The 14,360-nt window shown below is 34.7% G+C and overlaps 1 protein-coding gene across 11 annotated transcripts in view; it reads left to right on the top strand.

The window, feature by feature from the left end:
- Window positions 1-14,360, top strand: part of SPATA18 (spermatogenesis associated 18) — a 107,895-nt gene that overhangs the window by 16,945 nt on the left and 76,590 nt on the right. For 10 of the 11 annotated variants that reach the window (XM_074229447.1, XM_074229448.1, XM_074229452.1 and 7 more), the window contains exons 2-9: window positions 1,979-2,084; window positions 2,308-2,423; window positions 3,350-3,468; window positions 8,020-8,115; window positions 9,183-9,317; window positions 11,948-12,188; window positions 12,974-13,132; window positions 13,783-13,958. In XM_074229447.1, coding sequence (XP_074085548.1) covers window positions 1,979-2,084; window positions 2,308-2,423; window positions 3,350-3,468; window positions 8,020-8,115; window positions 9,183-9,317; window positions 11,948-12,188; window positions 12,974-13,132; window positions 13,783-13,958 — 1,148 coding nt within the window. The remainder of the gene's footprint in view (window positions 1-1,978; window positions 2,085-2,307; window positions 2,424-3,349; window positions 3,469-8,019; window positions 8,116-9,182; window positions 9,318-11,947; window positions 12,189-12,973; window positions 13,133-13,782; window positions 13,959-14,360) is intronic. The other variant, XM_074229459.1, reaches the window with a different exon arrangement.

The following is a 14,360-nucleotide window of genomic DNA, read 5'->3' as shown; positions in this document are numbered from 1 at the left end:
AGTTGAAATCTTAAGAGCAGACTTGGGGAAATGGGCTCATTTTGGGCATTGGTATAGCCAATTGGGGTCTGATCATTTCCCACCTCAGTCCCTAGACCATAGCTAATAGGAGCTGGCTCAGTGGGGGAGTAGTATAAGTATAGGAAGTAAACTTCCTATATCTGAAGTTTTTGAACCCCAAGTGCCAGATATGGAGAGGCAATGGGAATGGTAGTGACAGGGATATATTGTAGTTGTTCATACTGTCAAACACATAAGGACCCTAGGAAATGGGAAGTATGTAGCTAAATGGAGGGAGTTTGTTAAATTCAGGTTCCTGGAAAAATTTTTGAATTCTTGGAGAACTGGGGTCCATTTTTCTCAAAGTTATTCCAGATGTCTGAGCCTTAATCATTCATCTTCTATTAGATATTAATAGATATTTCCAATAAATGTTCCTTCCATCCAATCAAGAAGTTTTGATAGGGATCCCCACTTCTCCAATAGGAAGGTATACTCAATGTCCTAAGCAGAATCCTTGTAATTTCATCAAGTTGAGCAAGGAATTTCCTTAATTTATCTTCTTCACAAATCTAAGTCATACTAATATAACTTTAATATTTAATTGGTATAAACTTTGACTAATTCTTTAAAGGTGCTGGGTGCTAACTTTTGTGGACTTACAATGTTTTAGTTCTTTAATGGATCTGGGGAGCTCAATAAAGAGGGATATTCTTTCCAAATGTAAATTGTAGTTCATCTGTCTGTCTACCCAGTTCAACTTGATTCAGGTTCTCCCATAAACCAAGCACAGATCATTAACCATGCTATTGACCTTATTCATCTCTTCTTTTCATATTTGTGAATGACAGTGAAGCACACAGGCTGTCCACTGCTTGTTCTTTGCTCTATGACTGGCCCATCTTTTTTTCTCCTTTATATCTATGTCTGATGATATCTTTTATATGACTTCTTCATCATTTTTTTTTTTTTTAGTTTTTACAAGGCAATGGGGTTAAGTGGCCACACAACTAGGTAATTATTAAGTGTCTGAGGCCGGATTTGAACTCAAGTACTCCTGACTCCAGGGCTGGTGCTCTATCCACTGCGCCACCTAGCCGCTCCATCTTCATTATTTCTTGCGACCTGCTCATACCTACTTCTCCATCGTCTTTTGGGTGATTTTTCAGGTGCATTTTTTTCTGGAGAATAGCTATCAGTTTAACTTATAGCCTTTCCCCCCAGAGTCACTAGTGATTCCTATGATTTTAATTTTTCTTTCCCTCATATTAATTTTTAGGTTAGCATGATCTTAAAGTAAAATACAAGCAAATTTATCTTATCATGTTCTTACAACAGGACTTTCATACATGGGCAAGAATCACAGATCCTTTTTGTATTCTTGTATCTTGTGCAACTAGTATGGAACATAGTGAAAAGATGAGGAAAAAGGATTAACCAGAAATGATAGTATTAAGAGGTAAGAAGGATAAAGAATTGGCTTAGAGAAACATGAAAGGAAAAGCATTAAGATAAATTTGCTTGTGGACTAGGTCCAAAAAATAAATCTCCATCTACACTGTGTATCATGTCCCTCTTAAGACATGGATGGCCTGCTTTATCATTAATCCTTTGAAATCACAGTTGCTCATTTCTCAAAGTGTAAGATTGTATTCTCTATGAGAAGTTCTTGATAAAGATTAAACTATGTCCTGTTTGATACTATAGTAGCATATGAAAAATATGTGAACTAGCAAAACATCATTTGTGGAATGATTATATTTGTAAAAGAATTCTCCACTTTACAAAAGGATTTTCTGCAAGGTTCCATTAGCTAGGAAGCTGCCCCTGAAAGCATTTAAGTAGGATTCATTTATACACATTTATTGAGTGCACTATTTTTTCTGACATCTCTTGTGTAAAATGAGATAATTTTTTTGGCCTGGAATGGTTTTCAAAATAGCAGACTATATTTATCTTTGATGACTTGACTTTGCAGATGAACTCATGTGATCAAAACTTGAATTGTTGCTGTGAAATAATTGAACTGAATTCTAGGATACAGGGACAGCTCTTCGGAATCCTCAGTCTAACAGCACAAGAAGGTGAGAAAGAGTTCTATCCTGTATATACATATATCTATCTATCTATATATATATTATATGTATATGTATATGTATATATAGATATAGATATAGATATAGATATAGATATAGATATGTCATGCATCTAGTCTCATTTTCCTCCATCCACGATTTTCAAATATTAGATGAAAATGCATGTCCATGTCTGCCATTTGTCACATCTTGGCTTGTTTATTCTCCTTAGGTGGACATTATGCTGGTGTGGAAACAATCAAAACTCGATTCCTCCCTTGGTTAGGGACTTGCTTCTCCAATTCTTCTTTAGCAAAACCGAATGACAACACCATAAGCCTTTTGCAGGTAGTATATATAAAAGATATCCCCCAATTTTTACCATTTTCAAACATTTTTTGAGTACTTATAAGTGAAATATTCTGATAGGTTCTGTCAAAGGTTAGCACAATACTTACCATTCTGTTTAATAAGTGCTTGTTGAATTGATTGTTGTACAGTTTCCATTCTCAAGAGGGTTAAGATCTACTTGGCAAACAAGCATAATAAATAGTTCTACAAGAACTCATGTAGGGGTGGCTAGGTGGTGCAGTGGATAGAGCACCAGCCCTGGAGTCAGGAGCACCTGAGTTCAAATGTGGCCTCTGTCACTTAATAGTTGCCTAGCTGTGTGACCTTGGGCAAGTCACTTAATCTCATTGCCTTAAATAAATAAAATTTAAAAAGGAAAAAGGAACTCATGTGCTAAAAATTAAAGCCTATTGAAAAATTTCCCAGCATATAAAGGTATTTTCCTTTCAGTGACCCAGGAGAGTGAGAAAATGCTAGTTTTTGCACAGCTGTAGAACAGGGTGGGAAGAAGATAATTTACTCTTCTGAAGGAGAGGCAGTTTGGTTGTCACTGTGGAAAAGAGGGTTATAATTAGTGTTTGGAAATCTGGGTTTGGATCCTTAGTCTCATTAATTATTTAAAAATGGTCTGAGCTCTTAACTTCTCTGACTATTATTTCCATACCTACTTTATAGGGTTTTAATGGGCTACTTGTAAATTTCTTAAAGCATAATATATAAATGGGTTGTGATAGTGGTAATGACTGTTACAGCTTGTTTTTGTGTCTGGGAAAGTAAAGACTTAGAAACTTTTTTTACCCTAAATTGTAGAGATTTTTATGGCATTCATTTTATTATATTGTTCAGAAAAATGTGCTCTATGCATGATCTTCTGAAGTTATCTAATAGGTTTTCAAACAGTTTTTAAAATTTTTTTATTGAAGGAGTCACTTGAAAAGGACAGACAGCTACGAGAACTTTCTGCTTCTCGGGAACGGGAGATACAACAGTTAGATTCAGAATTGAATTCAACTCGTGTACAACTCAACATGGTTCAACAAGAGTAAGAGGAAAATGAGTTGTCTTTTTTAAGAGAAAGGTTTTTTTCATTAAATTACATTAAAATTTTTGTTTTTAACCTTGAAATGAAGATTTTGACCCATAGTTAATATGGTCATGGAATCTTTGTAGATAATTAATAAAGTTAAAGTTTTGGGGAGATGATGACTTTGAGGTTTAGAGTCATGCAATATTTCTTAAAATATGATAACTCCCCAAACTGTAGGACACCAATGAAAAATATTATCCCCTTCTGGTATGCTTCTTTCCACTGAACTGGCTTAATAAAAGAGGGTAGGAGAAAGACTATCTTATGAAATTCAAGAGTGCTTGGGATTGAAAAATTACAAACACAACTGAAGGGTAGAGGTGAGATATATCAGGAAGGGGAAGAGAGAGCAAAAGGAAGAAAGAAAAGGCATCATGATGCATTTATCTAGCAACTCTGACCAAGTGGAGATTGAATCCAAATCCTTGGAAAAAAGTCAAAAATTTAGGAGTGTACAGTTTTAAAAAAAGTATCCTAAAATAATTACTTCAGTAGCATCAACCTAAATCTAACAAATACTTGTAAAATACTATGAAAAGAGAAAAAAGAAATAGTGACAGAACTTAGCCTTGAAGTGTTTATAATTTAATGAGAAAGATATGAAAATTATAATAAAACAAAAATTATTATTTATTTTTATATCACATTTTATATTACATAAAATAAAAGTTATTATTACACTGTATAACAAAATTTTTTTGATATCTTTGTTATTTATAATGATAAGAATATGAAATACTTTTTAACTAGTTAGCTTTTGATAAAAAGAACATGGTACCCTAATATAAATTTTAAAAATATATTAGAATATTACTTAAAAAGTCAAATTAGAATTTTAAAAAATAACTTCTTTAAAATACTTAACCTCTGCTGCAAATTAGGTCTGCAACTTTGACTTTATTAATGAGCGATAGATCTACTCAATTAATCAAGCAAGCAGGCAGCACCTTCAAGTACCAGAGACTATACTAGAAGCCATAAAGCTTTGAACTAGAAAGAAGATCAGAAAACAAAAGCCAACTTTGGAGCAATGTGGAAGGAAGAGGAGCACTTAGGAGGAGAAAGAGTGGAGGATGTAGTTTTAGGATCCTGGGATGACTGGGTCTGATACCAGCATAGGGTATGGGTGAAACAGAGACAATCTCTTATCCCAGAGAGTAGAATCAATGGAGATAATTTTATTAGGAGAATTGACTTCTGGCATACTAAAGAGAAGAGCAAAGAAATTGAAGCAAGAGAGAGCAAGAACTTTTCTCTGAGGATAGGGCATCCCTCCTACCATATCCAATGCTGGTCACTTCTCTTGACTCTTAAAAATTCTCAAAACATTTTGACATCATTTGCAACTGTGACAGGTAAACAATGAAATGGGAAACAAAGGTTCAAGCTTCTGAGTATGTCAGTTTATTAAGCAATACCTTCTAATTGCCTAACAAGTCAGGACCAGTCACCTTCCTCAGCTTTAGCAGATAGAAAGATGACAGAATGTTATCATTAAAAGCAATTAATCAAGACCAATTAACTAAAGGAGAAAATAAACAAGAATGCAAAATTAGGTAATCCGATTTCTAAATGGAGAAAAAATTAGGGATTTTCCAAATTGGTAGGAGAGAATAAAACAGGTACATTTCCCTGAAATCAGAAAGTGTCCCATCCCCTCCCCCCCAAGGGACTGTGATCAATCAAAAGTACTTGGAAACAATAACTGATTGACCAGTACAGCGTCAGTTTTCAGATAAGATATATGAGTTGCTTGAAATGTACAGTTATGAGAAAACTCTTACTATAAGGCTTCAGAACCTAGATATCTGGTCAACAACCCTCAGTCCTTAGTTAAGGGTTTCTGAGTAATCTGCAGAGTAGTCCAATTGAATAAAGTTTTCTCACAAGACAGAAACTGAATTAGACCTACAATTGAAAAGAAAGGGAATTGATCCAGATCCAGAATTGAATCACAAGATGGAGTCAGTATGGTTCAATCAATTCCCACTACTGTTTCAGTTCCCAATCTTAGTTCCCATCACTATTCTCCTTTTCCTTAGTAGCTGACAAAGATATGACCTTTCTTCTTTCAAAGGTCCCTCAAAATGTATGCCTAATCCCATCTTCTTTCACCTTGAGTAGATTATATTCTTCATCTTCCTTACTCTCTTGATTCTTTAACATTTCCCCATCTTCTAGTTCCTTCTCTACCACCTTCAAACATTCTCATATTTTCCCCATCCTTAAAACATTCATTAGATCCTACTATCCATTTCAAGTGATTGTACTTTAATTCTCTTCCCTTTCTTGGCCAAAATCCTTGAAAAATCTGTCTGTACTTTGCTACTTCTATTTCCTCTCCTAAATTTCTTCTTTGCAATCTGTTTGTCGACTTCACTTACTGAAACTGATTTCTCTCAAGTTATCAGTGATTCCATAATTGTCAAATCTGATGAAATTTTCTCAGTTATCATTGACCTGTCTGTTGCATTTGACATTTTTGAGTACTTTCTTCTGAATGTTCTCTTGGAGATCCCCTTTTGAATCATCTCTTACATGTCTGATTACTGTTCATTCTCCTTTGCTAGCTCATCATCCGTATCACCTGGAGACTCCCCCATCCCCAAGGCCTTCCTGGGTTCTCTACATTTCCTTTCTTGGTAATCTCATCAGCTCCCATGGCTTTAACTATCAATTTATACAGGTGACCCATAGATAAATACACAAACGTGTATATGTGCACACACAAACATGTATACATATTTACACACATGTGTATATATGTATTAATTTTCATATAAATACATACACATGGATATATGTATTAGAGATTATTATTAAAGCTATATATTCTCTCTTCTCCCCCCTTTTATCTTAGAGAATAGGTTACTCCTTTTCCTTACAAAATTTAATCTCTCCCTGTTTGCCTTCAATTTCATCTTCTCCCATCTTTTCTAGGATTTTGTTCCAGCAATTATTTTATATTTCTCTCATCATTCTTCAATATCTTTCTCTTTACTGGTTGCTTCCTCTTCATCTACAAACTTTCTCATATCTCCATTTTCCTTAAAAATGACATTTCTCATAATTCCCTCAAGGTGACATTTTCTCTTTGTTCATAGCTAAGAAAAGTAGTCTTTGTACATAGCTAGGAAAAGTAGTCTACCCTTACTACCTTGATTTTCTTCAGCTACTCATTCCTTAACTCCTTGCAATCTGACTTCTGTTCTTAACCAGTCTATTGAAAAGTCAAGACATCAACAGTTTTGCAAATTGAATGGAGGGCAATGGAACTGTCACAAAGATTAGTAGAGCTAGCATCAAAAGAGGTAAATCAAGATTGATCCTGCTGATTAATAAGTAGGAAGGAGGGGAAACCTAAGAAAAAGTAGCCCTAATTCCCCATAGTTGATATATAGGAAGAAAATTTATTCATAAGAACCTTTTCTACTTATAAGGATTATCATTTTTATTTTATATTATACCCACTTTGTATTTTCCTCTTATAGTACTTCAGTACTTCAAGGATCTGTGCAATCATATGTGTTCTGCTGCCAATGATGCAGACTGTTAGCCTTAAGTAATTTAGTATATGATCTTCAAGAGTTAATTGTGGATGAAAAACTCATCAATCTGAAGTCAATCTGATGTCAATCTGATAAGCAAAGCAACTAGACTCAGCAGGCCTGGTCCTCAGACAGCATTTCATCACCAGGGTGTGCATTCAACTCGAATAGCATTTGAAAAGCCAGAGTCCTCTATATACTATGAAAAAAGATTGGAGGAATACTTTACATTAATTTCCCCTTATAATACTCTGTAGAAAATCTTTGTAATTATATATAAGGATAAAGAATAGTTTTTATGAAGGAAGAAAGAGAAGTGGGGGAAATGAGGAGAGGAAAAAGAAATTGTGTCCTTCTCTGGTACCAGATAGAAACAGAGAACCCAAGAAGTAGACTGAAAAGGTCAGTGAGAGAGCCAGAAAATAATGTCTTGCTGATACAAAAGAGTTCTATCTACTGTAAGGCAGGGACCATTATTGAAACCATCAGGAAACACATAGTTTTAATGTTTAAGAAGTCTAGGAAGTTATAGTAGACATAGGTGAAGCAAAGAAGTGTTGCCATACTAGAAAAGACCTAGGGATTAGTAAACTGATATATGATGAATATTTTGAAGTTAGGAATACATTGGTTAGGAAATGAACAATTGAAACAATTAGAGGGGCAAGATGGATAAAAGGATTGGACAAATGTAATCTTATGTGTACTATATTTTTTGTACAAATTACTATATATAGTATTTGGGGGAAATGGAAACTCAGGAATGTTCTAATGTAGTAGCTTTTGTTTACTAAAGAATGTTAGTTTGTGTTTGCATAGAAACCTTCTGAGATATTTTTTATGGTGAATGCAGATATCTAAAAACACCTGGGCTTTTTGATTTCCTGAGTCAATGATTTTCTGGAAGAACTCATGCTTAATTTGAAAATCTGTCCTTAGTTACTGATTTCTCTTACAGTCTGGTAGAAACTGAGATGGATCTTGAAGACACCAAGACCAAATCAGCTACAGCCCTTTTGGCTTCAGAAGATGAAATAATTCATCTAAGGAAGCAGTAAGAAAAATCTACCTTAGTTGCATTTGGTGGTGGCTTGCTTCTTAATCTTTGCCTTGCCGATTCTTAAAGTATCTATTCCTGTTTTTTAATTATTTTCTTGACATGTAGAATAATGGTCATTCATTCTTTCTAAGCAAATAATAGATGAGTAGTAACCTTTAAAAAAAGTAATAATGTTTAATCAGGTGGTTGTGTATCAAGCAAAGTAGCTTTTTTCCCCTTTTTCTTCTATTCCTGAGCTTGAGGTATTGCAGTTTTAGTCATCAATAAAAAATTAAAAAAATTTTAATCTGGGTAAATGATTTCACTGGCGAAGAGAACTGATGATGTAGAAACTTCCTCCAGTGATTTACATTAAAAACTCTCCATCTTGCTTCATTGACAATTCCAGTCTTCCTCTCTACCACAGGGATGCTTTCTTCAGTAATTCTCATACACTGCCTGATCTTACTTTTCTGGTTTTAATGCCTAAACAATTAAGTGTTGATAATTTTCATCCCTTCTTGTGTTGTTAGTTTTATATTGTAGTGACTTCTAAAAGTTCTTCAAGGTATTTTTCCAGATAAGGAAGAACTCGGTTGAGAAATTATATGATCTTCAATAGTTAGAAGTTTATGCATAATAGACATATGATTAAAATCCATTCAGGGGTAAAACCCAAATTCTCCTTTCCACTTTGATCTCTTTTACACGGATTTTCATAAGCATTCATAAGTTTCTGGAGGCATAATCTTTCATGGTAGTATTCAGTGAAGGCTGGTTTAACCTATAGCAGAATAGCTAAAATATACAATATTCTTTACTCTTTAAAACCTTACACTGTTCTGACATGACACCAGACACCTAGGTGAGTATCTTCTTTAGAAAAAAAAAAATCCATTCACTCTGAGTTATAGACCTGGAATGGTACTCTGACTCCTGGGTTGCCTTGAATTTCTTAACTTTCGAATTGATCATCTGCATTTTCATAGAACTATTATTATTCATTAAGTGGAGTTACTTCCATTGCTAAGCATACATGTTTATTACTCATCGATTTTTTTTTTTTTCCCTTTGTGGTTAAGGCTTAAGTCTCTTCAAGCCCAGGAAGAATCCCGTCAACGCAGTTTGGACTTGCTAACTGACTATGAACGGCAACTTCGGACTCTAAAGGATGAGATAGCAGTCCTGTCTGCGGAAAAATCTATTCTCCAGAGCAGGTCTGTGATCCAATCTTTTTTTTTTTTGGCTAGGCAGTGGGGTCAAGTGACTTGCCCAAGGTCACACAGCTAGGAAATTATTAAGTGTCTGAGATCTGATTTGAACTCAGGTCCTTCTGATTCCAAGGTTGGTGCTCTATCCACTGTGCTACTGAACTGCCCCCTGTGATCCAGTCTTAACCCATGCTTATAAATTCTCCCATTATAGAAAATATTTTGCAATGAAATTTTAATGTTGGATTTGAATTTTGATTCTTCCATTTACTTGTCATGTGACCTTGGGCAATTCACAACCTCCCTGAGTCCCAGATTCTATTAAATGGGGATAATAATATTACCTTTATCACAGGGTTATTGGAAGCAAAGTGCTTCGCAAATTAAAAAACACTTTTTTTGTAAATTTGTTATCATTATGTCAATAAAATATCTTGTTACCACATTTTATTTGAATTGGTGCTAAAGGGGAAAAAATGATGACTGTGGGTAGAACCATAAACAAAATTATGTCTTTATAACATTATAATACTATGTAACTCAAACAACTGACAATAAAAGATTATCTTGAATTCAATGCAAAAAAAAAATTTCTAATAGAAGGGTAGAGGAGCACCAGATCAGTGCTTGATTCTTACACTATTGCATTTGTACTATTCCTAGGCCTTGCAGGCACCACAGATCAGGGGGTGTTAGGGAGACCCATGGCATTACAATGGATTGTATGTAAAAACAAAAAGTGTGAATATCAGTTTCTTTCTACTTGGGAAAATATATTTTATATGTTTGAGAATCCTAGGAAGTTATAGTCACAAAATCATAGATGAGGAATGGAATTGAATCTACAAGAATGAGTCAGAAAATTATACTTTGGAAAAATTCATGACTTGAAGCGAAGCTTGAAAATTTGAACTCATATGTAAGGAGGCCTTTGCATGATGTGTTCCCATTTCCAAAGGCCTTTGGGGAATATAGAGGGACTTTTTTGTGGGACTTAGGGACTTACTCTATAAAAGGTACGGCCCTTTGACCATCCTTCTTTTACGACCCTATCCCTTCTAGATCTGAGCAATTTCCTGATGCTGTTTTTGTGTTATTTCTTTTATCCTACATTTAGAAACGTAAAGTTGTTAACAACTTGATCTAGCAGTCAAGGCCCTTGACTATTTCTCAGTCAGTCTTTGTAACTGGATCAAATATAATTTCAATTCATGACCTCCATATCCCAGACAAACATGATACTCACTGAATCATGAATACATCTCAGGTTTTCCTATCCCATGCCTTTGCTCATAGCTTTTTCCTACCTAAAATGATTTTTCTTTCCCTCTCTCACTTCTCTCCATCCTTTTGAAATTTTTCTTACCCTTCAAGATTGTTCTAAGATGCTACACCTACTCTACAAGGCCTACCCCAATTTTTCCCAAATAAAAATTGAACTATTTCCCTCACAGAACTTTCATAGAAACTTGCACTTCATTATTGCCCTCATTTTATATTGTATAGTACTTTCCATGTTTTATGTCACTTAGTAATGATAATGACAACTCTTATTTATATAGCACTTTAAGGTTCACAAAACCCCGTGGAAAGATGGAATACAAATATTATTATCATCCCCATTTTACAGATGAGTAAACCAGATCTCAGAGAGGGGAAGTGACTTTCTCACAGCCACTGGGACTCCAATCAGGTGTTCTAACTTTGAGTCTAGCATTCCTTCCACCACCACCATATTCCCCAGCTAAGAGTAAGGACTAGTTATTTATCTTCTTGTTTCCCTCAGTGCATTGTCCTATGAAATAATTGCATTTGAGAAATTTTTTTGCATTGAATTCAAGTAAAATAAAATGAATAGGCATTTTGAAAGCCAAGTAAGATGGGTTTGTCTTTGGACCTTTATTTTTCTACAAACTCCATTTTTCTCCTGGCCCTATGCACCCAAGTGCCTTTCTCCTTTTTCCTGGCTATACTCTCATCCCTACAGTGGTTCCATATTATCTTCTTTGTCCCTTACTATCTAGATTTTCTGTTCTATTTCTTCCCCACACAGACATGTACCTATTTCTGATTCCATTTCTTCCAAGCTAGCTAGACTCTGATAAACTTGGTTATGTCAAGAGGTCAGTGGATGCTCTCAGTGAACTGACATTAAGAGGGGCAATGTGAAGACCCACTCAGTGTCTTGCTCTAAAGGAGTCCTCTAATGTTGAGGGATGTAAACAAATTGCTCCTTTGGCTTAAAAAGTTCTACCCTTCAGAAGGTAGGCATGTGACCATGTATGACTGCTCCTGATTACCCCAAGAGAGCAGTTCATTACATTTTCTGACTGAGGATGCTTATTCACAATTTTAAATGTAAAGAAGTAGTGTGGTATAGAGGAAAAAGCACTAGATCTAGAGTCAGAGGACCTGAACCCTCAACTACCTGGGTGATGGTGGGCAAGTCACTTCTCTCTGGTCCTCAGCTTTCTCATCTCTAAAACAAGTATTTTGGACTAGAATGACCTCTAAGGTCCCTCCCATATCTAAATCAATGAGTCAATGTGGAAAGGGTGGGAGCTGGTACCCAAGAACCAATGTGTTGTTTACCAGGAGTTCTCAGATTTTTTTTTAATGCTTCTTCTTTGATATAGACGCTGCAGGAGCCGGTCTCCTAGCCCTGTTTCCCGTTGCAGCAGATCTTCCAGCCCTGTTCAGAAAGAGTTGGCCATTGTACCTCTATCTACCAGGCTGAGCACTATCTCACGCAAAGCTAATCTCCTGGCCCGATTCAGTGATGCATATGCTCAAGCCCGTCTGGAGGCACAGTCTTTGCTTAAGAGATACATTGATAAGATGGAAACAGTGCAGAGGATCATCTATATTGCTACAGTGGTATGACATACTGGTGTTTTTGCTGAGTTTGTATATAGTTTGGTATTAATTAATTGGGTTAGGAAAAGCTAGATCATTAACTTATCAAAGAAATATTTTCTTTCCTTCTCTCTCTCTCTCTCTCTCTCTCTCTCTCTCTCTCTCCATTCTTCCTTCTTTCTTTTTTCCTCCCATGATTTATGTGTATATGTATTTATATATATATATATATATATACATATTTTATGTATAATTCTGTAGAATTTTAGTTCTTAAGAAACCTAGTATCTAGTCCAACCCATTCATTATACAGATGAGGAAACTAAAACCCAGAAAGATCAAATGATTTGACCAAAGACACTCAGCTAGTTGATGTTAGAATGCTATGATTTTCTAATCTTTCTTTTCTAATCTTTTTTCAATAATCTTTATATAATGAGTTTGTTGCTTCTCTGAGTTCACAACATTAGTTATCTTTATTAGGTAGATGCTTCTATAACCTAGATGATTTATTTCTCTCTTCCTATGCACCATATTACAATTATTGATAAACAATATCAGCTTTAGATTAGTCAGTCAGCTGCCTTGAAATCCACTAAATCTCAGTCCTTTTATTGGATGCTTTTAGATTCACGGATAGGGGCTTTGTTGAAACCCTTGAAATTTCTTCCCATACCAAAACTTCTTTTGAACATCTCGGTTTAGATGAACAGAAAGCCAACAAATTATTTGTTTTGATTATGGTTGTTTTGTAGCCCCTACTTAATCATCCCCTTTACAAATATATGGTATTTTTTTATGTGTAGGAGTCTTTCCATGTAGCGAAGATGGCATTCAGACACTTCAAAATACGTGTGAGGAAGACTTTAACACCCACTTGTATTGGTTCAGAAACTCTTGAGGATATTGTCATGGATTACATAGTTTGTCATCTTGATTTATATGATGTTCAAAGCAGTATTAATGTAAGTATTGGAAATTTTTAACATGATGAATATACTTAATGATATCATTGACTAGATATAATCTATATCATAAATCTAATTTTTAAAACATTTCTGTTATAGAAGAGGGAGGGACTAAACATCTACTTTATTTGTTAAGCTTATAAACATAGATGTATATATAAATCTCTCTCTCTATATATATATATATACACACACACACAAAGACACATATATTACTTATAGTTATAGGTTTGCTAGGCATTTATTGATTTCTACCTTCTTTGGAAGTTTTTATAGGACTAAGTTGACCATAGTTCATATTCTTAAGATAAGTTATAAACAAGATCTCTAGTATAGGCAAATCTTGTACTTGCCTAGGATGGCAAAAATAAAGGTAATGCTAAGAAAAAAAATCACTCAGCTGTATTCTCCATTTATCATTACATGATCTGTGTCTATCACTGTCCTTCCTTCTTTGTTCTTTGCTACATGAGTAGGTAGTAGTTAAATGTACAATATCCATTCTTTTTCTAAATACATTTTCTTTTTCTTTTCACTATGGCCCAGTCAAGTTCATTTTTCTTATCTCCCACATATGTTAAAGTTTCAGGAGATCATAATTTCCAGTCAAGAGTAAATGATGAGAATAAAGTCTTTTTTATTTTCAGGATGTGATTCGCGCCATGAATGTGAACCCCAAGATTTCTTTTCCACCTGAAGTTGACTTTATCATTATCAGCAGCTTCATCAAGGAGATATGTTGTATTGCATTTGCAATGCAGACTTTGGAACCTCCCCTAGATATTGCATTTGGTGCTGATGGAGAAATTTTTAATGATAACAAGTAAGAAAACTTAGGTTCAGAAATAGAAGCTAAGAAGTATCTCACAAATCAATTAGATCATAGTTTCTGGGGTAATGTTCTTTTAGATAAAGAACATTGATAAAGGGAATCAAAAGACATAATCTTGACCTATTTCCTCTTTACTGACATTATAGCAATAAGTATGATAATGAATAATATTATAAACCATTTCACCCTCAATATAGTTTTCTCCTTTATTAAATGGCATTGAATTGCTGGGTAACTCATTGGGAGTTAGTGTGTGTGATAATGAGTACCCGATTGAAGTATCTTAGAAAAAAAGTGCTGTATAAAATACACAATTATATTATTGAATATTTACTATATAATCTGGAGCAGTGATTCCCATTTTTTTCCAAAATTGTTATTACCTATTTTAAT

The sequence above is a fragment of the Macrotis lagotis genome, chromosome 3 (genome assembly GCF_037893015.1).
Source record: "Macrotis lagotis isolate mMagLag1 chromosome 3, bilby.v1.9.chrom.fasta, whole genome shotgun sequence".
NCBI classification, from domain to species: domain Eukaryota; kingdom Metazoa; phylum Chordata; class Mammalia; order Peramelemorphia; family Peramelidae; genus Macrotis; species Macrotis lagotis.
The sequence above is the reverse complement of the archived record's forward strand: the minus strand, read 5'-3'. Positions and strand labels throughout refer to the sequence as shown.